At 43.9% G+C, this 26,941-nt stretch overlaps 1 protein-coding gene and 1 long non-coding RNA gene across 2 annotated transcripts in view; one reads left to right on the top strand and one right to left on the bottom strand.

Annotated features, from left to right (window-relative positions):
• The first annotated feature begins 7,840 nt into the window (after positions 1-7,840).
• LOC122549282 (uncharacterized) overlaps positions 7,841-26,941 on the top strand; it is a 30,566-nt gene continuing 11,465 nt past the window's right edge. The window contains exons 1-2 of the long non-coding RNA XR_015756936.1: positions 7,841-8,199; positions 13,752-13,838. This is a non-coding gene — a long non-coding RNA (uncharacterized LOC122549282). The remainder of the gene's footprint in view (positions 8,200-13,751; positions 13,839-26,941) is intronic.
• LOC122549281 (putative G protein-coupled receptor 141) lies at positions 11,800-17,634 on the bottom strand. The gene is made up of 2 exons (XM_043688800.2): positions 17,518-17,634; positions 11,800-14,260 (listed from the first exon to the last, which is right to left on the bottom strand). The coding sequence occupies exon 2, from the start codon at positions 14,227-14,229 to the stop codon at positions 13,378-13,380; it is 852 nt and encodes a 283-aa protein (XP_043544735.1). The 5' UTR covers positions 14,230-14,260; positions 17,518-17,634; the 3' UTR covers positions 11,800-13,377.

The following is a 26,941-nucleotide window of genomic DNA, read 5'->3' as shown; positions in this document are numbered from 1 at the left end:
GTCGGATCCGGGCGTCGAACTGCGTCCCGAACTCGAATGCCCACAGAGTCCCGAGCAGGTACTCGTGATCGACCCTGTCGAACGCCTTCTCCTGGTCAAGAGACAGGAAGGCGCTCAGCAGACCAGCCCGTCGACAGAAATGGATCAGGTCCCGGAGCAGGTGGACGTTGTGTATCCTCCGGCCCGGGACCGTGTAGGACTGGTCCGGGTGAATCATGTGGGCCAGCACGGAGGCCAGGCGAGAAGACAACACCCTGGCGAAGATTTTGTAGTCCATGCTGAGGAGGGAGACCGGACGCCAGTTCTTCAAAGAACGAATGTCCCCCTTCTTTGGCAGCAGGACGATGACCGCCCTGCGCCAAGAAAGAGGCAGCTCTCCTGCATTTAGACACTCCCCCAGTACCTGGGATGTCCTGGGGAGCGACTACGCACAGAACGCCCTGAAGAACTCCACAGTCAGCCTGTCCAGCCCCGGGGACTTGCCCCTCGAGAGCCAGTCAAGGGCACCGGTCAGCTCCACTAAAGTGACGGGAGTGTCGTGCCTTCCGGCTTCCTCCGGGCTGAGCTGCGGCAGGTCCTCCCACAGAACTCTGCGAGCATCCTCGCTGGACAGATCCGGAGAGAACAGAGCCGTGTAATAGAGGGACCCGTCGTCAGCCAGCAGCACAAGGAGCTGCTGACGAGTGCCACGCCTTTTTTCCAGCGAGTAGAAGAAGGGGGAGCTGCCGTCCAGGTCCTGGAAGATCTGGATCCGTGACCTCACGTGCAAGTCCCGGAGCGCGGCCTTCTTCTCTTCGTACGCCCCACGCAGGGCTGACCGAGGCGTGACTCCAGGTCGAGCATTTCCCTCTTCAACTCCCCGATCCTGGATTTCCGCCTCTTTGTCAACCCCTTCGCGTACTCCTGACAGAAGACATGGGCGTGAGCCTTGCCCACATCCCACCATAGCCTCAGGGAGGGGAAGCTTCCCCGCTTCCTTCTCCAGCCGGCCCAGAAACGATGAAACGAGTCCCGGAACTGCTCGTCCTCCAGCAGCAAGTTGTTAAAGTGCCAGTATGCGGAGCTGAGCCTGGCGCTGAACGGAAGGAGTTCCGCCCACACCAGATGATGGTCCGTGCACGACACCTGCCACTTGGAGGCCTTAGGAAAACAGGAGGCGTACGCCCGCAAAACGTACAGGTGGTCGATTCTGGACGCTCCGACCCCAGGCCTCACGAAGGTGAAGGCGATGGAGTCGGGATGGAGATTCCGCCAGACGTCCACCAGGTCGAAGGACTTGACCAAGTCTCCCAACCTCCTCCCTGATGCCCAACCGGTGCGGGCATCGCCATGGTCCCTGCCCTCGGACGCAGTTAAAATCTCCCCCGAGGACGACGCACTGGTTCTCGTCAATGGAGGCGAAGTGAGCGGACACTTCTCCGAAAAAGCTCGCTTGCCTCAGCCTGGCCTGGGGAGCGTAGACATTCACCAAGTGAAGCACCGCGCCCCCCTCAGCCAAACCGTCAGGTGAAGCAAACGGCCTGGCACAGGCTCCCTGACCCCCAAGATCTCTGGCTGAAAATGCAGGGCCAACAAGATAGCCACCATGCCAGATCTGCGGGTGAGGTAACTCATGTAGACCCCCCCATCGCCACTCCAGGAGCCAGGTGGCTTTGTCTCCCGGGGTAGTGTGGGTTTCTTGCAGGAAGCACACCGCATACCTCCCGTCCCGGAGGACCGAGGGGGTCTGGAATCTGCGTTGACTCCTTGCTGCCGTTGATGTTGAGCCTGTCTATAGTTGTCTCCATGTCGGAAGCGTTGTGCAACCACCACCAGTGCAGTTAGAAACCTATATATACACACACATTTACTGGGAGGACAAGGGAGGGGCACAGAAGTCCCTCGCCCTTACCAGGAGTGCCCCCAGGAAGTTCCTGACTCGCTTTCGCTCATTCACATTGAGCCCAGGCACCTGGCGAGCAGCTTGGGCCGACCAGTAGACTCTTTCAAAGGAGGTCCAACGGTCGAGCACCAGTTGGGCTCTATCCCGGCGACTCAGTTTCCTCAACAAATTCCCAAAGTTCCTCGAGGGGGATGAGGGGGAGATCGGTGGGGGGCACCTGGGACTCAAAAATGTCACTGCAGACAGAGTCCACGTTGTCTGCCACCGATCCCAAACCCTCCTCTGGGAGGTCGCCCTCGGTCACCCTCCCCCTCCCCCTCCCCAACTCCCTCCCCCAGGCGTTTAGTTAAGTGCCTGAAGGGGGTCGTTGTTGCAGCTGGGGTTGGAGCAGCCGAGTCTAAGACAGCGGCTACCCCGGCGTAGGTGCGGCTGGGCCCCGCGACCTTCGGGCTCGCCATACTCTGCTGCTGGAGTGCCCTAGGCAGCAGCGGTGGAGATGGGCCTTGGCAGCAGCAGTGGCGGAAGTCCTGGGAATGTGCCCAAGGCCAGTCACCCGAGGCGAGACCCAGCCAGCGACGGTGGAGACCGGCCTCAGGCAACAGCAGCGGTGGAGGCAGGCCTCGGGCGAGTCCCAGGTAGGCCCTTGGTCGCAGCGGTGGGGGGTAGACCTGTTGGGGAATGTCCCCAAAGAACTGAACAAGTTGATTTAAAAATAAAGGTTGACTTCGTGGGCATGTAGTTGTCTTTGAGTGGTTATTTGGGATTCCTGACGCAAATTTGGAGCGATATGGGCCAGGTGCTCGTAGTTGGGACTAGATTGGGTTGGGATATCTGGTCAGCATGGACGAGTTGGACTGAAGGGTCTGTTTCTGTGCTGTATATCTCTATGACTATGACTGTAAGTCCCAGGCAGCAGCAGTGGAGGTGGGCCTCCAGCAGTGACAGTGGTGGAGGTCCTGGGGAGGGGACAAGGCAGGTCCCAGGCAGCGGTGGTGGAGGCGGGCCTCAGGCAAGTCCTAGGCAGCCCCAAAATTGAATCCCAGGCAGCAGCAATGGTGGAGGTTGTGGGGAGGGGCCCAAGGCGGGTCCCAGGCAGCGGTGGTGGAGGCAGGCCTTGGGCAACAGCAGCAGTGGAGGCAGGCCTCTGGTAAGTCCAAGGCAGGCCCTTGGTCGCAGCGGTGGGGGCAGACCTGTTGGGGAGGGTCCCCAAGGCAAGCCCCAGGCAGCCCCAAAACTGAGTCCCAGGCAGCAGCAGTGGAGGTGGGCCTCTAATAACAGCGGCAGTGGTGGAAGTCCTGGGAGGGGCCCCAAGGCAAGTCCCAGGCAGCAGCAGTGAGGCAGGCCCGGGCAGGGTCCCAGAGACCAGCAGTGGGAGTGGGCCCCAGGTCAGCAGCAACACTCCCTTGAGCTGGGTGAGGCCCAGGCCGCAGCTCCAAAAGTAGGCCCCAGGCTCAAAAGCTCTCACCTCTTTCTGCTTCTGCCTCCTCCTCCTCTTTCTTCCTTCTTTCTTCTTTTTTCCTTCCTTCCTCTCTCTCGATGTGGGGCAGCTAGTCCAGGGACAGTCACCTTCAAGGAGGAGAGTCCTTGCACGTGCACACACACTCTCACTCACACTGATCCAACTCTCATAAGAGAAAAATACCCGAGTGGCCAGTGACAAGCAGTGCCCTTCACATCAAAGGGCAGTACTGTGTGATCAAAATCTGAACAGTCCATCTTCCGCAGCTACACTGGCACCATCCCCAACCTCTTCCTCTGCTACATCAATGACTGTATTGGCACTGCCTCGTGCTCCCACGAGGAGGTTGAACAGTTCATCCACTTTACCAACACCTTCCACCCCGACCTCAAATTCACCTGGACTGTCTCAGACTCCTTCCTCCCGTTCCTAGACCTTTCCATTTCTATCTCGGGCGACTGAATCAACACGGACGTTTACTGTAACCCGACCGACTCCCACCCTGCCTCCTGTAAAAATGCCATCCCATATTCCCAATTCCTTCGTCTCCGCCGCATCTGCTCCCAGGAGGACCAGTTCTAATACCGTACAACCCAGATGGCCGCCTCCTTCAAAGATCGCAATGTTCCTCCCAGACGTGATCGACGATGCCCTCCACCGTATTTCCTCCACTTCCCGCTCCTCCGCCCTTGAGCCCCGCCCCTCAAATCGTCACCAGGACAGAACCCCACTGGTTCTCACCTACCACCCCACCAACCTCCATATACAACGTATCATCCGTCGTCATTTCCGCCACCTCCAAAAGGACCACATCACCAGGGATATATTTCCCTCCCCTCCTCTATCAGCGTTCCGAAAAGACCACTCCCTCCGTGAATCCCTCGTCAGGTCCACACCCCCCCACTAACCTAACCTCCACTCCCGGCACCTTCTCCTGCAACCACAAGAAATGCAAAACTTGCGCCCACACCTCCCACCCTTACTTCCCTTCAAGGCCCCAAGGGATCCTTCCATATCCGCCACAAATTCACCTGCACCTCCACACACATCATTTATTGCATCCGCTGCACCCGATGTGGCCTCCTCTATATTGGGGAGACAGGCCACCTACTTGTGGAACATTTCAGAGAACACCTCTGGGACACCCGGACCAACCAACCCAACCACCCTGTGGCTCAACACTTCAACTCCCCCTCCCACTCCACCAAGGACTTGCAGGTCCTTGGATTCTTCCATCGCCAGACCATAGCAACACAAGGAAGAGCGCCTCATTCTTGAAGAAGGGCTCATGCCCGAAACGTCGATTCTCCTACTCCTTGGATGCTGCCTGACCTGCTGCGCTTTTCCAGCAACACATTTTCAGCTCTGATCTCCAGCAGCTGCAGTCCTCACTTTCTCCTCAATGGGCTTAATGGCCCACTTTTGCTCGTATGTCTTACGGTCTTAGGTTGAAACCTCAACACACCAAGGAATAATTGATATCACAACACTGAAAGCTATGAGTGATGAGGATTCTTGGAGATGGTGATGAATGGGATATAACTGATGCTAGTAACATGATCGGGACACCCGTGGCATAGCTTTGTTTGAAAGTAGCTGTTTTTAATATAGTGTCCATGGTTACAGCAGAGTTCTAACAACCTCTCGCCATTTTCATTCACCTTGACAATTCCATGGTGTTCTATAAACATTGACAGCCTGTACCCAGTAATCTATGGCTTGCCATTAGAACTAGGTAAGGTCAGAAATAAACAACTTCCAGCAAGCAGTGGGTGAAAGGACAAAGAAAATGTCTGGGATAGGGTGGAGGTTGGAGTGACAGAAAACTTAGTCTTCAGGCCAAGGGAAATAGAGATGGAGCAAGAAAAGAAACAAAATATGTTCCTAGAGCAGATGTGCTGTTGGCTGAAAGAAAAAGAAACCAAACAACAAAGGAAAGGGAACAAATGCATATAATTCTGCTCGCCCCGCTATGGGAAGGATGTTGTTAAACTAGAATGCGTGCCGAAAAAATTTACAAGGATATTGCCGGGACTGGAGCATTTGAGTTATAAGGAGAGGCCGGATAGGCTGGGATATTTTATTCCCTGGAGTGTCAGAGGCTGAGGGGTGATTTTATAGAGCTTTATAAAATCATGAGGGGCATAGATAAGGTGAATAGCCATGGTCTTTTTCCAAGGATACGGGAGTCCAAAGCTAGAGGGCTTAGGTTTAGGGTGAGAGGAGAAAGATTTAAAGGGACTTTATTAATATGAAAAAGGTTGTTAAGGGATCAGTAGAGTCCATTAGGGACAAAAAATGCTATTATGCGTAGAAACAGAGAACACGGCTAAGGTATTAATTGAATACATTGCACCTGTCTTTATCCAGGAAGCAGATGCCAGCCAGAGCAGGGAATTCACTCCTAGAAGTGTTCAAAATAGATAAAGAGATATTGGATAGACCATTTTTTCTTAAAGGTAAAAGCAATGACTGCAGATGCTGGAAACCAGATTCTGGATCAGTGGTGCTGGAAGAGCACTGATGAAGGACTTTTGCCCGAAACGTCGATTTTGCTGCTCGTTGGATGCTGCCTGAACTGCTGTGCTCTTCCAGCACCACTGATCCATTTTTTCTTAAAGTTGACAAGGCACCAGCGCAAAAGGAAATGAGAATGGAAATTGTGAAGGCAGTAGTCATAGTTTTTCAGTCTTTCTTAGATTCTGTGATGATGTCAGATCACTAGTTTTGCCTTTTTTCAAACAAGGGTGTAAGGGTAAGCCCATCAACTAAAGACCAATCAGTTTAATTTCAGTGAACATAGAACATAGAAAAATACAGCGCAGTACAGGCCCTTTGGCCCTCGATGTTGCGCCGATCCAAGCCCACCTAACCTACACTAGCCCACTATCCTCCATATGCCTATCCAATGCCCGTTTAAATGCCCATAAAGAGGGAGAGTCCACCACTGCTACTGGCAGGGCATTCCATGAACTCACGATTCGCTGAGTAAAGAATCTACCCCTAACATCTGTCCTATACCTACCACCCCTTAATTTAAAGCTATGCCCCCTCGTAATTGCTGACTCCATATGTGGAAAAAGGTTCTCATGGTCAAACTTTAAGAAATATTAAATTAATCATAACAAGGACAAATATCAGTTTATTAAGGGGAGTCAGCATTAATTTCTTAAGAGAAAATTAGATTTAACTAACATCTGAATTTTTTGAAGAGGTAATTTAGAGGGTTGATGAATATAATACTGTTGATATGGATTTCTGAAAAGTGTTTGATGCAATGGCACACAACTGACATGTGAACAAAGCTATAGTTCATGAAATGAAAGGGATAGTAGCAATGTCAATATAAATTTGGGTGAATAATAGAAAACATAAAGTACTACATAAAGGATGTTTTTCAGGTTAAAGGAAAGTTTATAATGGAGGACCCTAGGGGTTAAGATTGTGATCCTTCTTTTCCAGATATATATTAATAATCTATGCTTGGTTTACAGAGAATCATTCAAAGTCTTGATGACACAAAATGTGAAAGCATTGTAAATTGTGAGGTGAATGGCGTAGAGCTTGAAAAGGACATTTACTCATTGATGAGTAGGTAGGTAAGCGGCAGATAAAATTCACTTCTTCAAGTTGTGAAGTGTCACATCTTGATAGTGTGAAGGGACAGTACAAAATAAAAGATTCTACTCAAAGGATTAACAGGAGCTGAGATATCTGGGTTTAAATGTGCCTAAGTCAATAGGCATAATAGGACAGGTAGACGGAAAAGTTCTAACACATGCAGTATTATTGGTGCTTTTGATTGGGTTATACAATCCAAGATCAAAGAGGTTATTCTGAATGTATATGAGTCATTTTTTAGTTTTCACCTCTGTGTACCACATTTCCGAAAGGATGTGAATACATAGGAGAGTTACAGAGGTTTACAGCATGGCAACAGATCCTTTGGGAGCACAGAAGAGGTTTACAAGAATGATTTCAGGGATGAGAAGGTTATGACGGTAGATTGCAGATATTGGGCCTGTTTTCATTGGTGAGGAAAAGCTAAGGGAAGACTTAATCGACATTTTCAAAATCATAAGGGTTTTGGACAGTGTCAGTTCCAAAATGACATGCATGACTCTCAGTCAATATTATTACCATTGCAAGTTCATTAACACCACATTGAAAGATAAAGTTGCATTCCTGAAGATTGTGACTTTAAAAAAAATGATGTTAAATCAATTACATTTTCCCAATAAAGTTAATATAAAAGCTATAGTTAGGTTTTTTATTCAGAGGATCTTTTTCAAGAAAAACATCATCATAACTGTATGTTGAAACATTTGACATTGCTAAATTCCCAAATTGGTAAACCAAATAAGTTGCACACTTTTTGACAGAAATGTGGTAATTTTCTACATAATTTCTACTCACCACTGATCATGCTTCCCAAAATTCTTTCTTACCACACAGCCTGACTCTCCTGGTCTCTGTGGACTCCTGCAGTCACGCACCCTCGGGCTTGGAAGTGTCTTCCTCAATTGGTAGTAGTGCAGATCAAATCTGAAGTAGGGACATTCAAAGATCTTCTAGGGTGGACCAAAGCATCTAATGTAGACTGTAAAGATAACATGGGACTATCTACGACCAGAGAAGAAATCTTGATGGAGCTGGGGATAAGCTCAGTGAAAATTATGTTTAACTAACTTTGAGTTTTTTGAAGAGTTAATTGAGAGGGATGGTGAACTTAATGACTGTTGATATTATATACATGGACTTCCAAAAAGTATTTCATGCAGTGCCACACAACCGATGTGTGAACAAAGCTATAGTTCGAGAAATGAAAGGGACAGTATCAACATGAATTCAAATTTGGGTGAGTAATAGTTATCCATTATCGATTACTGTATAATGGATATTTTTCAGATTAAAGGAAGTTTGTCATGAAATTCCCCAGGATCTCAATATTGTAACTCTTGCTTTTCCAGATATATATTAACAGTCTATGTCTTAGTTACATAGAACCATTCAAAGTCTGTGCATGACACAAAATATGAAATCATTGCAGTGTGATGAATGGTGTAGAACTTGAAAAGGACATTGACTTGCCAATGAGTAGGCTTGCATAGTGACACGGTCCAGAGTGTTGGGGTCACTCAAGAGCCACATTGAAAGCCCATACGGCTGTCTTGGAAAGGGCAGTAGTGATTGGGCAAAGTTGGGAGAGCATGGAAGCTGATGGGTTGCAATTTGAGGGTCTTGCATATGTCGGTCTGAACTTACTTGTAGCAGTCAAAGTACAGATCCCAGTGGGGTGAGACAAATGTGAGTTTGTTGGAGTTTTGGTGTGGACAATAGATAGAAAATCTCACAACTCTGCTACTGTATGGATAAAACTCAGTTACACACAAATGCCCATAGTACTGTCTGCTTTTTTCACACACTTCACTTCATGGAAAGCCTATTAGTTTCATATACCCGATTTTCCTAAAACCTCAGGTGCAGGAGTAGAGGATGTGATAAAGGACAACTATTGCTAATCAACAACATAGTGATACTAAAACAGAGGTTGCTGAAAAACTCAGCAGGTCTGGCAGCATCTGTGAAGGATTCTGAGGAAGGGTCACCAGACCCGATGCTGCGAGGCCTGTTGAGCTTTTCCAGCAGCCTCCATTTTGTTTCTGATTAACAGCATCTGCTATTCTTTCGATTTTTAACCTTGTGATATGACTAGGCTAGCAGCAGGCACAGATGAGTGAGAGGATGATCAGGAGTCCACTAATGAAGGGCGGTCATAGAGAAGAAATCATTGATACAGGAGGCAGACAAGTTGCTGATCAACGATATCAGTGACCGCTCTGGAAAGTGGTCATCAAAATCTGCCAGATTGTGCAGTAAGAGCTTGAGTCATATGGATTTGGTGGCAACCCTAATTCTTTATTTGAATTGCATGGACTCTGGCTCCTGATTCAAATGTGGAAGTGGCACCAACGTTTAGTTACGTTGTTGGGAGCAGTATACCACAGATTAAATTCAACCCTGTTTCTTTGCATAATTTGTCCAGTAAAATAGCTACCTTGCAATGATATCTCATCAGAACAGCTGCTGTGGGAACTTCTGCAGAATAAATAGCAAATAAAGGATGCACCATGTTATGTTATGCATCTGAATTTTTTGCATCTGAATTTTATCGCCCTTGTAGTACTGAAGTTTAAGTGAACTGGGACTGTTAAAGTATCTGCTGCAATACATAAAATGGAATCTGTCTAACTATACAACACAATGGAGGTGACAGCAAATAGAGCAGGAATAGGCCATTCAGTTCCTCAAGATTGCTACATATAGAATTGTGAAGAGAAAAATATTAGTGAATACAAATGTATATTTTGGTTCTCCTTTCACAAAAGATGAACACTAGTCCCAAAAAATGTTGGAGAACACAGGGTCTAGTGAGAGGGATGAACTGAAAGAAGTTAGTACTAGTAGGGAAGTGATGTTGGGAAATTGATGAGATCAGAGACCAAACAATCCCCAGGGCCTGAAAATCTACATCCCAGAGATTTTAAAAAAGTAGCCTTAGAAATATCACCTGATGAAGGAGCGACGCTCTGAAAGTTAGTGTGCTTCCAATTAAACCTGTTGGACTATAACCTGGTGTTGTATGATTTTTAACTTTGTACACCCCACTCCAACACCGGCATCTCCAAATTAGAAATAGTGGATACCATGGTGTTCATCTTTCAAGACTTTGGAACAGTTCTTATGGATTGTAGGCTAACTAACTCCACTATTTAAAAAAGGAGCTACAGAGAAAACTGAATTATAAACCTGTTAGCATGACATTATTAGGGAGAATGATGGAGTCTATTATAAATGATTTAATAGCAGTACACCTGGAAACACTGAGAGGATCAGACAGAGTCAGCATGTATTTATGAAAGGGAAATCCTGTTTAACAAATATTTCAGAATTTTTTGAGGATGTAACTAGCAGAGTTGCAAAGGAGGAGCCAGTGGTTGTGTTTTATATATGATTACCATGTAAATATAAAGTGCATGGGATTGGGGTTAGTGTTCTGACATGGAAAGAAAACTGGTTGAAACAAAGGAAGCAAAGAGTGGGAATAAACAATCCATTTTCCAAGTAGCAGCCAGTGACCAGTGGGGTACCACAGGGATCACTGCTTGGACTCCGGATATTTATAATATATTTTAACAATTTAGTTGAAGGAACTGAATGTGATGTCTGCAAGTTTGCAGAGCAACACAGTTGATTGGGAGGCTGAGCTGTGCAGAGGATGACATAAAGATGCTTCAGTTTGATTTGGACAAGTTGAATGAGTGGGCAGTTGCTTGACAGGTAGAGTATTAAATTGATAAATGTGAGGTTATCCACTTGTCACAAAAACAGGAAGGCAGCTTAACATCTGCATGGTGATAGATAAAAAAGGGGGGGAGATACAATAAGACCTAGGTGTTCTTGTACACCAGTCGCTTAAAGTAAATATGCAGGTGCAGCAGATGGCGAAGAAGGTAAATGGTATGCTGGCCTTCAGACAGGAGCAAAGATTTCTTCTGGAATTGTACAGGGCTTTGATGAGACCAGATCTGGGGTATTGTGTGCTGTTTTGGTTTCTTTATCTGAGCGATGGAGGGTATGCAATAAAGGATTAAGAGACGGATTAAGAGGCAGAACTGACATTTGAAGAGAGATTGGATTGGTTAGGACTTTATTCACTGGAGTTTAGAAGAATGGGGGTTAATTTCGTAGAAAGCTATAAAATTCTCCCTGGAGAATTCTCCCTATGAGATTACCAGTCTCACTGGACTAGACCGGGTAAATGCAGGAAGGACATTCCTGATAGCCAGGAAGTCCAGAATCGGAAGTCATAGTCTAAGGATGTGGGGTGAGTGATTCAGAACTGAGATGAGGAGAAATATTTTCATCAAGAGGTGACCTTGAGGAATTCTTTATCATAGAAAATGGTTGAGGTCAAAACATCAAATGATTTCAAGGAGTTAGATATAATTCCTAGAGCTAATGGGATCAAAAAGTATGGAGGGAAACTGGGAACAGGATACTGAGTTGGATGATCAGCCATGAATGGTGAGCGCTCTAACCCTGCTCTAATTTCCTATGTGTCTCAGTTCGTACGTTCCTATTGTTATGGAATTCAATTAGTCAAGTCATCAAAACACTGAGAATGTAGCAAATGGGAGTTTACTTTTCTTTGTACTTCTACTTGACAATTGAAGAGCTAATCAGACTATAATGGAATGCCATTGCAAACTGCATTTTGTGAGTATTACCTATTAATAAACTGACAGTTGACCAAAGATGGGATATGAATGATCGTGATTGATCCTAGACCAGTTGTTTTGTGGTTATGAACTGAAATCCTTCCAAGTTATGAAAATAAACGTAATAAATCTGATCATACAATGATTTGCACCAGACAATTATTCCGTAATACTTTTAGAATTCTATCAAAACTCAACTGGTTTTTATTGTCTTTCAGAGAAGGGCAGCTGTGATTACTGCTTATTCTGATCTACAGTTGACTTGTTCCATTATCATAGTGCATTATCAGTCATTTTACAGATAATGATGAAATATCATGTTCAATTTATAATAGTTTATCACAACGTATTGGTCTATTGATCGATACAGATGTGCAAATACAATCAAGACATCACCTTTACTTTAACCACAATGACGTGGAACTTATGATCAGCAGAAGAAACAATCAATTTTGCCATTTAGATTATCCATTTCTCTTGTGTCATAGGCCTTTAATTTTAGCAGGAAACATAGGAGACAAGACATGATCAATGGTTAATAAAGAACAGTGACATGCTTTGTTCAAAACAGTTGGTGCATATTGTGCAATAGTGTTCACTCCACTATCTTCCTCATTTGCTGACATCTTCCTCTTTCACAGTCCTTACTGCCTATATCAAAAGTTTGAATTAAATTCATGTTTCTGTATCAAAACCTGGAATGGAATTTGCCTAATCACATTATGAAGATGAACACTTTAGGAGTTATCAGTACTTTAATGTAGAAGTGAAGAACTAATTAGAATGATAGTGATGTGTTAATCAGCAAATTTTGTACATAATATATAAAGATTTGGACTTTAAACCATCTCCCAAAAAATTACAATATTTTTTCCAATGTTTAGAATATTGGGCATGTTATGTGCACAAAGCAAGAGTTCATAAATGGTAGTATACTGTATTCCCAGTAATCTATCATTGGATGGTACTGATTGAGGAAAATTGACAGGATTTGAGCAATTTTCCCCCACCAACTCTTCCCATTCTTTCATAAAGTAATATATCCAAAATAATCTCAGTTTAACACTTAGAAATTACATTTCCATTGACAATGCAGTGCTCTTTTTATGCTGCTATTTGGCATCATTTAGATTGTGGGCTCACATGCAAAGCCTTCTGAACCCATGCAAGATTCAGCTAAACTCCAACTCACATCTGAATAATAACTGGTATCTGATAGAATTGATTCACAGATTAGTGAATCCATTGCTATGAAACCGCTGTCCACACTGAAACTGTTCATCAGCATTCACATTCGTAACAGAAACCATTGTTTTACATTAATTATATTGCTTTAGGTACTTAAGTTATAAGTAATGACCTGGTAGAATAGGCCTTGAGTATTGTTAAGACTAGACATGTTGTTTAAGCATTTTCATCTTGCACTCACCAGGACATTAATGCAAGAATACCTATTTCAAAGGAAGCAACAATTTATACAGCAAGAGATAAGGGTGCTGAATTGTTGGCCAGTCAACTTAGATTAGTTGTGATGTTTCAGTGGAAAATTCATCATATTGTTCCCATGTTTTTGTTTTAAAAAACAAAAGTGTTTGCCTGAACATGCACCTTGTGCTTGCGGAAAACAGTGCCCTGTGTATGAATATATAACTTTTTATCAACTACAATTAAGACACATTGGAAACCTGAATGATGCTTATATTATGCACAAAAATTGATACTGACTCAAAATTAAGTCGAAAATTGCTGAATTCTCAGTGGGAAGCCACTAGGAAAGCAAGCACATCAAAACAGCTCATTGAAGTCAGAGCTAAAAATATTTCATTCATAATATTTAAGGTTTTTGAACATTGCTCTTGGCTTACATAAAACAGCCTGAATCCAAGATAAGGAACAAAACAAATCATAATTAATATAAATAACAGTGTCTTTGTTTGAGCTCCAAATTCTTGCTGGTTGCGCAAAGTATTTTGGTAACGGATCATCAATCGTACCATTATGCCCATCTGGATGGCAAGTAAAACACCTAAAATTGTTAACACAGTAATAACTGCAAGATAGTTCATAACCTTCACATATGATGAAGCACTTGTAACTGTGAATTGAAAACATTTATCATCCTTTTCAGAGCTGTCAAAATATGTTAGAAACAGTGGGAAAACAGCAACAATCACCAGGACCCAGAGAACGAGGCTCACAGCAACTGCATGCCAAGGTTGGTAAAAATCCATTGTCTTCTTTTTTTGAAAGAAACTGATCATCCTTACGACAATTATGGCCACGTAGAACATGAAGCACAGGTACATGTGAGCATGAATCATTGCACTAACCAGCTCACAAAATATTGAACCAAACATCCACATATCAAGAATGTAATAAGAGATTCGGAAAGGCACAGTTAGGAGAAAGAACGTGTGCATCAATATAAGATTGACCATGGCAGTGGATGTCACAGATTTGCTGTCGGTTTTTATTTTCCACGTCATGATGATGGCACCAGTAGAACCTCCCATGAGTACAAGGGTGTAAATTGCTATTAAAGCTGCATTATAGGTGGATCCAAGTGAATCACAATAAGATGAGTCATTGCTGGTTGTATTGTTCATTGCTGATATGTTATCTTTTTTTCTCCAAATCCTTCAAGAGAAAAATGTATCACAGGTAAAAATGTTTTCAACAAACTGTTCATTCCCAGCCTATGGCCTAACTTGGCCTTCGACTCACTTATACCCATGTGTGTTGTTACAACATTCCTCTCTTTGGCTGCATTCTAGGAATACCCCCTCCTCCCTCTCAAAACACCCATCCACCTCCACTTTTCAACTTTCTATAAAAACTTTTCAACTTTCAAGCCTTTTCCCCCATATTTTCCTAGTTTCTCTTTCTATCACTCAATATTAGGGTTCACAATCCTCCTGCTTTGGGTGTGAGTCTCCTGATAATGGTGATTTCGTGGTGTTGCAAGCAGCTCGGAGCAAACTGTCCCTCATTGTAAGATTTTGCATGTGATAATTTTCAACAAACATAAACTGTCTGGGCCCTGATGGTGTAAATATCCTAGAAACATATTGCTTCATTGTCATTTGTGAGAATGATGTCAATCGGGCTAACAAGGGCTGGCTGAAAACAGAGTGCAATTTCAGGAGGAAAAGGGCAAAGTCAAACTAATAATGTTCACTTTCCTCTGAATTCACTGCCCCTGATATTCACAGTGAATTTTTCCCTCTGTGTCAACTATATCTGTGGCTACCTCATATGATTTTGCCACATCACATGACCTTGCTTGTCCCATCATATTTACTGACAAGGTCATCTCTGATCACTTCTTTCTAGCACTTAACACTTCCAGACTATGCTGTACTCTATTCTGCATTTCTCCCAGAAAGAAACTAATCTTCAATTCATAGTGAACATGTAAAATTTCAACTGTCTAGCCTTTGACCCTTCATTCATGACGATTTCTCCAGCTAACGATTTGCTCAACTACATCCTCAGTTCTCTCTCTGATGTCTAATCCCCAGTAAAACCACGACTATCTATCCCCATCCATCATCGGTCATTCCTCCAGTTTGGCCTTCTTGTCTTCCAACATGCATGTAAGTGATACAAACTTGAAAGGGAATGAAAGGCAAATGGCTTAGCCATCCATGTCAAATTTGGCTGGAACACATAAAATTCTATGGATCCTGCTCTTGTCTATTAAAACCGCTCATTATTCTAGGGCCATCCTGGAATGCAAAAATACCTTCTCCCCAGGTTCTTGTCTCTAATGCAAAATGTCTCCTTACACCCTTCTCCAATGTCCCTTCAAATATTAAGTGCAAACTAGCTCATGGACGTTTTGAGACCATTTGATCAGCTGCTTCTGCCACATCCTTCCTTTCCACCAACCTGTCGATTCAAACCTCCTCTTTGTTCTTCCTTGTCATGAATCTGAACTCACACCTTGGTATAGATTTGCATGTATTTCCTCTCATTTCTCTGAGGTCATATTGTCAATGAGACCCATTTCCACTAAACTGCTGATCACCTAACCTCCTAGATCCCATATGAATCAATATTGTTAACAGTTCTATGTATTCAGCTATTAAATCTGCCATCGGTATCCCTTTCAAAAAATTGAACCTTGTCCCCACCACCCTTGCAAGCTACCATCCCCAATTTCAATCTCCCTTTCTTCTCCAAAGTCCTTGAACATACTTCTACTTCCCAATTTTTCCCACAATACTATGTTTAAATTCATGCAATCAGGTTTCTGCCCAAGCCACTAGACTGACACAGCTGTTAATTGAAATAACAAAATAACATGGTTGCAAAGATAAACATGCCAATTTCATCCTTCTTTGACACATGTGGCCCACTCCATCTTCCTTCAGTACTGCTCTGCTGTCATCCAGCTGGATGAATCTTACCTGATTTCATTATTATTTTATTGTAACTTTTGACTTCTCTCCCTGCTCTCACACTGTTACCTCTGCTATCCCTAAAGATTGATCCTTGACCCGGTCCTATTTCCAATCAATACATTCACCCTCACTCATGTCATCTGAAAGCACAGTGTCAGTTTTTTCTGCATGCTGATAACAACAAACTATACTTCACCATTGTTTCTCTCAACGTCATTATTCCTAAATTATTAGACTGTTGATCTGACATTGAGTATTTGATGAGCAGAAATGTTCTCCAATGAATTATTGAAAAGACTGGGGCACAACTTTCAGCTCTGTTCCATCATTCCTTTACTCCATCTCTTTCTGTGTCAATTGTCTGAGATTAAAGCGGTCTATCTGCAAATTTGATGTTAACTTTTATTCCAAAATGACTCTCACTGCACCATTAAGATAACCTATTTCCACTTTTGTAATATTGTCCAACTTGTACTTTAAGTCAACTCATGTGACACCAAAATCTTCATTCATATCTTTGTTACCACCAGATACATGTATTCCACCACACTCCCAATTGGTTTGTCAAATGATTTCACTGTCAGTTAAGTACTTGGAAATGTAGTCAGTATTATAATGTATATAGTAGTCAATTTGCACAGCAATCTCCCAAACATTAACATGATGATAAATGATTTTTAATAATCTGATTTTTAGGAATATTGATTGAGGGATAAATATTGGCTAGGACTCTGGGAATAACTCCTCTATCATTCATCAAATAGTACCACAGAATCTTTTATTTCTACCTAAGCAGGCAGATGGGGCTCAATTTAATCTGAAAGATGGCACCCCGAACATGTGCTACTGAAGAGCCAACATAGATTTCTGTGCCCAAGCCCCTACAGTGGAATTTGCACCTGAACCCTGTGTCTCAGCGGTGAATGGTGCTTCCAATCAAACCAATTAAATTACCTCCTACCCTCCATAAACATGAGATCATTCAGTGTGGAACTTCTCTTAACTTGCATCATGTCCTGTTTCCCAATCACAAATATTGATTCCCATACATGCAACTTCTTTCTTAAATACCTCAACCTTATTTTCAAATCCCTCCTTAGCTTTACAATCCCATCTTTACTTTGCCCATATCCATAATTCTCCAAGATCTTTGTACTCTTCTAATCTGATTGTACAATCAAAAGTATTAGTGTGTCACCTATTAATTACTTACAGAATCACAAATTGTCTGTAACAATCATACAATCATATAAATTCGTGAATCAGCAATCACAAATTTAGTTCTTTTAATCAAATAAATTTTCAACAATTTTATCTATCAAGCCTCAAAGCCACAGGCTGAATACATCAGTGGCCAGCCTAGACATCAGCCAGTTAAATTATTAATTCTCCCCAATACGTTTAAAGTGCAAAGTGGTTAAATGTAATCATATACTCCTCATTAAAACGTTGATATCGTCAAATCAATTTTTACAATTAATACAGTACCTGTATCTTTAATGTAGAAAAAGGGCTCTCAAGATACGACACAGATATTGAGTAACACCATTAGAAACTGGAATGTTGAAGAAAGCTGCGAGTTGAATTTAAGACCCGAGTTGTTCCTCCTATGATTCATGGTAGTATAATTTTAATCACCAGTTACCCAGAATGCAAGTCATCCTGTCTAAGTCCAGGAAATAGAAGAAAACCACAATAAACATTTCACATTGTGGTTGAAGAAGCAAGTTAAAGGAGAAGAATTATTTGCAGTGAGAAAATCTGGAGTGTCCTTTCTTAATAATCAAGTTCTCTCAGAAGAAAACTAATAAAGGTCCCTCAGAAGAGGTTTTTGAGCTGAAGTAGGAGACTCAGCTCCTGAACCCTGATCCACTGTTAAATAAGTTCAAGGTTGATGTGATTACTCCACATTTCCACCTTTCCCTGATGAACTTTCATTTCGTTGTTTGTCAAGAATCTATCTAACTCTGGCTTAAAAATATTCAAAAGACTCTCCACCATCTTTTGAGATAGACAGTTCCAAACGCTCACAACTCTGTGAGAAAATATTTTACTTCATTTCTGATGTTGCAGAACATCTTTCTGGGAGAGATGAACAGCCAGAGGTAGTGGTCCACGTCAGTACCAGTTACTTTGGTATGAAGGAGAACGAGGTCCTGAGAGCAGATTTTAGGGAGCAAGAAAGGAGGATGAAAGACAAGGCCTCCGAAATAATAATGTTGGTGTTACTTCTGGTTCCAATTGCTATGAGAATAGAAGAAGAGAATTGAGAGATTTAACATGTGACCAGAAAACTAGTGTAGGAGGGAGATTTCTAAGACAATTGGGATTAGCTCTGGAGCAGATGGGATCTGTACAAGATGGACAGAATAAATCATAGCAGAGTCGGGATTATCATTCACACAGGGAGATTTGCTAGTGCTGCAGGGAAGGTTAAACTAGGATGGCAAGGGGAACTTGAGAGGAATTCAGAGGAGAGGGATGTAAAACTGGTAAAAGGAAGTAGAATAAGCAATTTGGAGGGATAGTTCAAAAGAGAAATTGCATTTAGTGTTCTGTAGTAAGAAAAGACTCATTAGAAATCTTGTTGTGTAAAGGAGCCTCTGGAAAATTGTGACTATAATATGCTAGCATTTCACCTTATGTTTGGATGTGATATATTTCATTCTGAAACTAGGATCTTACATTTGGAAATAAATTATGAATATAAGAAATGCAAGTTTTTAATGGTAGATTGTGAAAATACACTGTAAGATTTGATGCACTGGTTGGTGTTTTTTAAAATACCACACGGTCTGTGTAGTGATTGGAATGAGGTCAGCCAGGAGAAAGTGAGGACTGCAAATGCTGGAGATCAGAGCTGAAAAATGTGTTGCTGGAAAAGCGCAAATTCACAAATTCACCTGCACATCCACACACATCATTTACTGCATCCGCTGCACCCGATGTGGCCTCCTCTACATTGGGGAGACAGGCCGCCTACTTGCGGAACGCCTCAGAGAACACCTCTGGGACACCCGCACCAGCCAACCCAACTGCCCCATGGCTGAACACTTTAACTCCCCCTCCCACTCCACCAAGGACATGCAGGTCCTTGGCCTCCTCCATCGCCAGACCATGGCAACACGACGCCTGGAGGAAGAGCGCCTCATCTTCCGCCTAGGAACCCTCCAACCACAGAGGGTGAATGCAGATTTCTCCAGCTTCCTCATTTCCCCTCCCCCCACCTTATCTCAGTCCCAACCCTCGGACTCAGCACCGCCTTCTTGACCTGCAATCTTCTTCCCGACCTCTCCGCCCCCACCCCCTCTCCGGCCTATCACCCTCACCTTAACCTCCTTCCACCTATCGCATTCCCAACGCCCCTCCCCCAAGTCCCTCCTCCCTACCTTTTATCTTAGCCTGTTTGGCACACCCTCCTCATTCCTGAAAAAGGGCTTATGCCCGAAACGTCGATTCTCCTGCTCCTTGGATGCTGCCTGACCTGCTGCGCTTTTCCAGCAACACATTTTTCAGATGAGGTCAGCCAGGCCAATCTCATAGAATATGAGTTCTCTGACTGGGGCTATTAATCTGGTCTAGTCAGGGAGTCCTGGCTGACAGATATAAACAGGAGTGTCAGAGGTTCTGCTCACTAGTAGCTGGCTCTGAGCTAGCTGGGTCAGTGCCTTATACTATGCACTTGTAAATAAAGGATGACTTGTTGATATAATGGTGGTCTTCGTGGTGTTATTTCAGTGGTGATGAGAGAGGGACTCGGCAAAAGCCCCTACTAGCTGAAGCCCACCTAGATTTCAAACAGACTGACTTTGTCATTCGAAAATATGGCAGATGGAGCTTGTGAGTTACAGGATATGCCAATGGAAGTAACCATGTTCTCCAGAACAAAACTGAGCTTGGGGACCATCACTTGAGTGAAGGTAATTGCCCTCCGATATATCCATCACTTAGGACATATCTGATGGATGTTCGCAGATAAAGGACAGCTGGAAAATGGGAAGCATTCAAAATTGAGCTAAGGAGAGTCTGGAAACAGGACGTTCCTATTAGGGTGAAGGGCAAGGATGGTAGGTGGAGAGAATGCTGGATAATGGGAGAAATTGAGGCTTCAGTCAAGAAAAAGAAGGAAGTATATGTCAGGTATTGACTGCAAGGATCGAGTGAATTCCTAGAAGAGTATAAAGGCAGTAGGAGTATACTTAAAAGGGAAATCCAGAGTGCAAAAAAGGAACATAAAATAGCTTTGGCAATTAGGATGAAGAGGAATCAAAAGGGTATTAAAGACATTAAGGACAAAAGGGTAACTAGGGAGAGAATAGACCTCCCACCCCAAAGATCAGCAAGGTCAATCTATGTGTGGAACCACAGGAGATGGGTGAGATACTGAATGAGTATTTTGCATCAGTGTTTACTGTGGAGAAGTATATGGAAGTTACAGAACATGGTGCAATAAATAGCGACACCTTGTAAAATGTCCATATTACAGAGGAGGAAGTGCTGAATGTCCTAAAATGCATAAACATGGGTAAATCCCAGGAACTGATCAGGTATACCCTAAAACTCTGTGGGAAACAAGTGAAGAGATTGCTGGGCCCCTTACAGGTGAGGTGCTGGAAAACTGGAGGTTGGCTAACATGGTGCCACTATTTAAGAAAGATGGTAAGGAAAAGCCAGGGAACTATAGACCGGTGAGCCTGACATCAGTGGTGGACAAGTTGTTGGAGGGAATCCTGAGGGACAGGATTTACCTGCATTTGGAAAGGCAAGGTCCGATTATGGACAGTCGACATGGCTTTATGTGCAGAAAATCATATCTTACTAACTTGATGGAGTTTTTTGAAGAAGAAATGAAGAGGATTGATGAGGGCAGAGCCATGAATGTGATCTTCAGTAAGGACTTCTAAAAGGTGTTTGACAAGGTTCCTCATGGTAGACTGGTTAGCAAGGTTAGATCACATAAATACAGGGAAAACTAACCACTTGGATACAGAACTGGCTCAAAGTTTGAAGACAGAGGATAGTGGTGAAGGGTAGCTTTTCAGACTGGATGACTGAATGACTGAGTGGTGTGCCACAAGGATCAGTGCTGGGTCCACTGCTTTTTGTCATTTATATAAATGATTTGGATGTGAGCATAGGAAGTATGTTTAGTAAGTTTGCAGATGACACTAAAATTGGAGGTGTGGTGGACAGTGAAAAAGGTTACCTCAGAGTAGAGCAAGATCTTGATCAGATGGGCCACCGAGCCAAGGAGTGGCAAATAGAGTTTAATTTATGAGGTGTTGCATTTTGGGAAGGCAAATCATGGCAGGATGTTTACATTTAATGGTAAAGTTCTGAAAGTGTTGCTGAACAAAAAGACCTTGAAGTGCAGATTCATGGTTCCTTGAGATTGTAGCTGGAAATGTGTTGCTGGAAAAGCGCAGCAGGTCAGGCAGCATCCAGGGAACAGGAGAATCGACGTTTCGGGCATAAGCCCTTCTTCAGGAATGGGGAAAGTTTGTCCAGCAGGCTAAGATAAAAGGTAGGGAGGAGGGACTTGGGGGAGGGGCGTCGGAAATGTGATAGGTGGAAAGAGGTCAAGGTGAGGGTGATAGGTCAGACTGGGGTGGGGGCGGAGAGGTCGGGAAGAAGATCTCAGGTTAGGAAGGCGGTGCTGAATTTGATGGATTTGACTGAGACAGGGTGGGGGGAGGGGAAATAAGGAAACTGGTGAAATCCGAGTTCATCCCTTGTGGTTGGAGGGTTCCTAGCCGGAAGATGAGGCGTTCTTCCTCCAACCGTCTAGAGAACTCATATGACTGTATCCAGCAGAGTGCACACCCTGGATGGTCCACCCACACATTGGTTTGGAATTGTTAAATTTTTTAGCAACATCAACAAATCTATACAGGTCGTGGAATGGACAACACCTGGTTATATCGATTTTGAAGCTTAATGGCTCAGTTTGCCTTTATGGGGATTTCAAACAAATGGTAAACCACTTTTTGCAGTTGTACAATACCCAATTGCTCGCATAGAGGACTTATAGGTAAAACTGGTGGGGGGGAGGGCTGTCCTTCAAAAAGCTGGACATGAGCCTAGCGTACTTGCAATTGTGATTGGCTGAGGATTCCCAGAAATATGCTACAATTAATACCCATAAAGGTCTGTACCAATCTATGAGACTGCCTGTTGGGGTATGATCTGTCTGTGTCTTTTTCCAGTGGACAATGGAGAACATTTTACAAATCTACCCCAGGTCACCATTTAGCTTAATGATGTGCTAATAATCAGAACGACCAATAAAGAGCATTTAGAGAACTTGGACACAGAGATTAAACAAGGCAGGGGGATACCTTGGGAGGGAAAAATGTGTGTTCCAGACACCCCAAGTAACTTACCTGGGCTACAGAATTGTCAAGATCAGGTTGCACCCATTGAAAGATAAAGTGAGGGCGATCAAAGGTGCCCTGGCCCCCATGCCTGTCCTGGAACTGAGGTCTTTCCTTGGGTTGGTGAATTATTACAAAAAATTCATAAGTAACCTGCCCTCCATCCTGGCACCCTTACATTTACTATAGAAAAAGGGTCAGCCTTGGAAATTGGCTTGTAGCCAAGATGTAGCCTTTAGAGAAGCGAAGAAGCAGCTATAGTTGTCTAAGGTGTTGGCACACTACAATCTCAAGCGAGAGGTGGTGCTGACCTGCGATGCCTCTTGGTGCAGTATTGATGTTGCGTTTGCTCACCGGTGGCCTAGCAGAGAGGGATGCCTGATTCCATATACTACCCGGACTTTGGCTGTTGCCGATCAAAGATATGCCCAGATAGAGAAGAAAGGTTTGGCAGTCATCTTTGGTATGAGAAATTTCCACCACTACCTTTACAGGTATAAATTTGCAATAGTAATGGATCACAAACCCTTGCTAGAGCTACTTAAAGAAGACAGGACCATGCCATCCATAACTTCAGGTCGATTTCAGCGGTGGGCTCTTATTCTGGCAAATTGGAATGCCATCCAGGAGGCCAAGTGGCAAATGTGAATGCCTTGAGTTGCCTCTCACGGGCAGTTGTGCCATCACTAGAACAGTCCATTTTAGGTTTAAACTTTCTTGACACGCTTCTAGTCACCGCTGACAATATTAGACAGTGGACAGAGAAGGATCTTATCCTGTCAAAACTGAAACAGCTGGCCGTGATGGAGTAACAAAAAGGCCAACACAACAGAATCGAAACCTTTCTGGACTCAGCAAAATCAGATCACCATAGGGGATCGTATATTATTATGGGGAGCAAGAACGATTGTTCTGAGCAAAGGTCACATCCAGATACTGGTGGAACTCCACCAGGGTCATACCAGGGTTTTGAAAATGAAGATGTTGGTGAGAAGTTACGTCTGGTGGCCAGGATTGGATACCGATATAGCCGTGTTGTTGGGGCAGTGCCCAGAGTACCAACAAGGTCAAATATTACTGCCAGCGGCTTTCCCCCATATTCGTGAAATACCCAGTAAACCCTCAACTCGATTTTACATCATGGGGTCTTTATTTTTAGTCATTGGGGATGCCCATTCAAAGTTTTTGGACATGCACAGAGTTCATCTGTCAAACAAGGGATGACAGTTGAAAGGTTCACAGCATCTTTTGCATTACACGGACTCCCACAGGTTTTGGTCACAGACAACAGATCATCATTTACCAGCAGCAAATTTGATTATTTCCTAAAGTCAAATAGCATTTAATATGTCAGAACAACTCCATACCATTCATCATTCAATGGTCTCGGGGAAAGAGTAGTCCAAACTTTGAAAGCAGGCTTAAAGAAACAGTGTGTTGCTGGAAAAGTGCAGCAGGTCAGGCAGCATCCAAGGGGCAGGAGAATCAACGTTTCGGGCATGAACCCTCCTTCCTGAAGAAGGGCCCATGCCCGAAACGTCGGTTCTCCTGCTCCTTGGATGCTGCCTAACCTGCGCTTTTCCAGCAACACATTTTCAGCTCTGATCTCTAGCATCTGCAGTCCTCACTTTCTCCTTAAAGAAACAGTGAACAGCTTCACTCGATACTAAACTGGCCTGGTTCCTGTTTGTATTAAAGGATCACCCCTCACACGATGACATCGCCAGCAGAGTTGTTAATGGGGAGAAGACTTTGCACCAGCTTAAATCTGATCTTCCCAGAACTTGTGATGGTTGGCAGGAGGGTGAAATGGCATCAGGAATGCCAATGCCAGACATGAGACTCCTGTAAGAGAGAACGTTTACTTCAAGGAATGAATGTTGGTTTCAAAACCACAGGAATGGCCCTGCTTGGGTAAAAGGCATAGTCATGATGAGGTCAGGTCCTGTGATGCACAAAGTTTGGGTAGAGGAGAGGCGGTCCTGAACAAGCATGCAGACCACATGAAAGCTGCAATCTTGCAAACAAGGCAGGAGTAAAACATACCCAGCAAGGCTGTCAGAACCCCATGAGTTCTCCCCATCCAGATCACAATAAAGGGCAAGATGGACGTGGCAGATGTATGGACCCACATCCCAGGACTTAGAGGGGGATGGATGTAATGTTTGGAATGAGGTCAACCAGGTGGACCTCATAGAATATGAATTCCCTAATTGGACCTGTTAACCTGGCTGACAGATATAAACAGGAATGTCAGGGGTTCTGCTCACTCAAGGAGCCGACTGTGAGCTAGCTAGGTCAGTGTCATGTACTGTGCACATGCCAATAAAGGGTGACTTGGTGATGGGATACCAGTTTTCGTGGAGTTATTTCAGTGGGCAAATTGAACACACATCACTATACAAGATGAAGTAACATCCCAGAACGAGGTGTAAAACAGGAAATGGAAGAAGAGGGAGGAGCCTGAGAAAATTACAATCACCAGGAAAATGACAAGTCCCCAGATTAGAATGGACTCCATCCTAAGATTTTGGCTAGTGAGATAGTTTTGGCATTGGTTCAGTTTCCTCACTTCCCTTCCCCCCACCTTGTCTCAGTCCCAACCCTCGAACTCAGCACCACCTTCCTAACCTGCAATCTTCTTCCTGACCTCTCCGCCCCCACCCCCTCTCCGGCCTATCACCCTCACCATAACCTCCCTCCACCTATCGCATTTCCAACACCCCTCCCCAAGTCCCTCCTCCCTACCTTTTATCTTAGCCTGCTTGGCACACTCTCCTCATTCCTGAAGAAGGGCTCATGCCCGAAACGTTGATTCTCCTGCTCCTTGGATGCTGCCTGACCTGCTGCGCTTTTCCAGCTCTGATCTCCAGCATCTGCAGTCCTCACTTTCTCCTTGGTTCTATTTTTCCCAATTTCCCTGGATTCTGAATAATTTCCATTACATTGGGCATTAGCAGATATGATAGAAGGCAGGAAACTACAGGCCAGTTAGATTAACACCTGTCATGATATATATTTTAGAAGCTATTAAAAACCAAGATAACCCGGTAGAGTCAGCATAGTTTTGTGAAATCAAGTTTAACAACTTCATTGGAGATTTAGTCAAAAATAAATGTGCTATAGATAAAGGAGAATTGGTGGATGTACTATACTTTGATTTCCAAATGATATTTGATAAGTTACCATGCCATATCAAAGTTAAAACTCACACAACACCAGATTATAGTCCAACAGGTTTATTTGGAAGCACTAATTTACGGAGTTCTGCTCCTTCATCAGGTGGTTATGGAGTATAAGATCATGATCACAGAATTTATAGCCAAAGGAGTCCAGTATCGTGGAGATGTGATACATTAAACAATTTTAGATGAAATCTTTCATATTTTAGAATTAGGTTTATGGGGTGAATTTGTTTTTGCAGAATTACAATTTATTTTGCTCAAATATTGCATGAATCCATATAAAACTCTGTAAAACTGTGCAGAGGGCTTGTCAGTCTGACTCAACACTGAGACACAGACAGACTTCACACCTATTGTTAGAAAAGCTGAACTATCTTGAGAATGATTCGGAGATGCCGGTGTTGGACTGGGGTGTGCAAAGTTAAAAATCACACAACACCAGGTTATAATCCAACAGGTTTAATTGGAAGCACACTAGCTTTCGGAGCGACGCTCCTTCATCAGGTGATTGTGGAGGGCTCGATCGTAACACAAAATTTGTAGCAAAAATTTGCAGTGTGATGTAACTGAAATTATACATTGAAGAATTGATTGTCTGTTAAGCCTTTCATCTGTTAGAATACAGTGATAGTTTCACTTCTTTCATGTATAAATCACAAAACCCTTTTTTTTTAAAGTTGCATTCTCGGGTTAGCTGTTAACAATGGTGATAGCTAGACAATATGTTGAAGGTGTTAGCCCCCTGTGTTCTCTGTCTATGACCTGATGTTTAGATTGATTCCAATCTAAAAAGTGAAATAACAGAGTTTTACATAAATTCATGCAGTTTTTGAGCTCAGAGTTCGACATGTGGTTTTTGAGCAAAGTGCAATGCAACTCTGAAAGTACCAAAAAAATTCACCACACACAATATATATGTGTGCATGTGGGTCTTTGTCTGTGTGTGTGTCTGTCTGGGGTGGGGGTTGTGAGTGTGAGAAAGTGTGTGTGTGTGTGTGTGTTTAGTGAGTGCAGAGTGTCTTAAGTCTGTGAGGGGGTGCATGTGTGGGAGTCTGTGTGTCTATAAGGGTGTGTGTGGGTGTCTGTGTGCGCATCTGTGTGTATCTATGTCCGTGTGCATGTGAGAGTGTGTGTGTGTGTAGTGCAATGGTGATCACCTGTAATGTGACATGAACCCAAGGTCCCGGTTGAGGCCCTCCCTATGGGTACCGAAATTAGCTATCAGTCTCTGCTCAGCCACTTTCCTCTGCTGCCTGTCCCGAAGTCCACCTTGGAGGATGGTCACCCGAAGGTCCGAGGCTGAATGTCCTGGACCACTGAAGTGTTCCCCAACTGGGAGGGAACCCTCCTGTC

The sequence above is a fragment of the Chiloscyllium plagiosum genome, unplaced genomic scaffold (genome assembly GCF_037043375.1).
Source record: "Chiloscyllium plagiosum isolate Xiang-an unplaced genomic scaffold, Cpla_swu_hap1 HiC_scaffold_4, whole genome shotgun sequence".
In the NCBI taxonomy this organism is placed as follows: domain Eukaryota; kingdom Metazoa; phylum Chordata; class Chondrichthyes; order Orectolobiformes; family Hemiscylliidae; genus Chiloscyllium; species Chiloscyllium plagiosum.
The sequence above is the reverse complement of the archived record's forward strand: the minus strand, read 5'-3'. Positions and strand labels throughout refer to the sequence as shown.

Bases quoted from the DNA above. Each gene is read 5' to 3' on its own strand.
- LOC122549281 (XM_043688800.2), bottom strand. From the start codon at position 14,229: ATGAACAATACAACCAGCAATGACTCATCTTATTGTGATTCACTTGGA.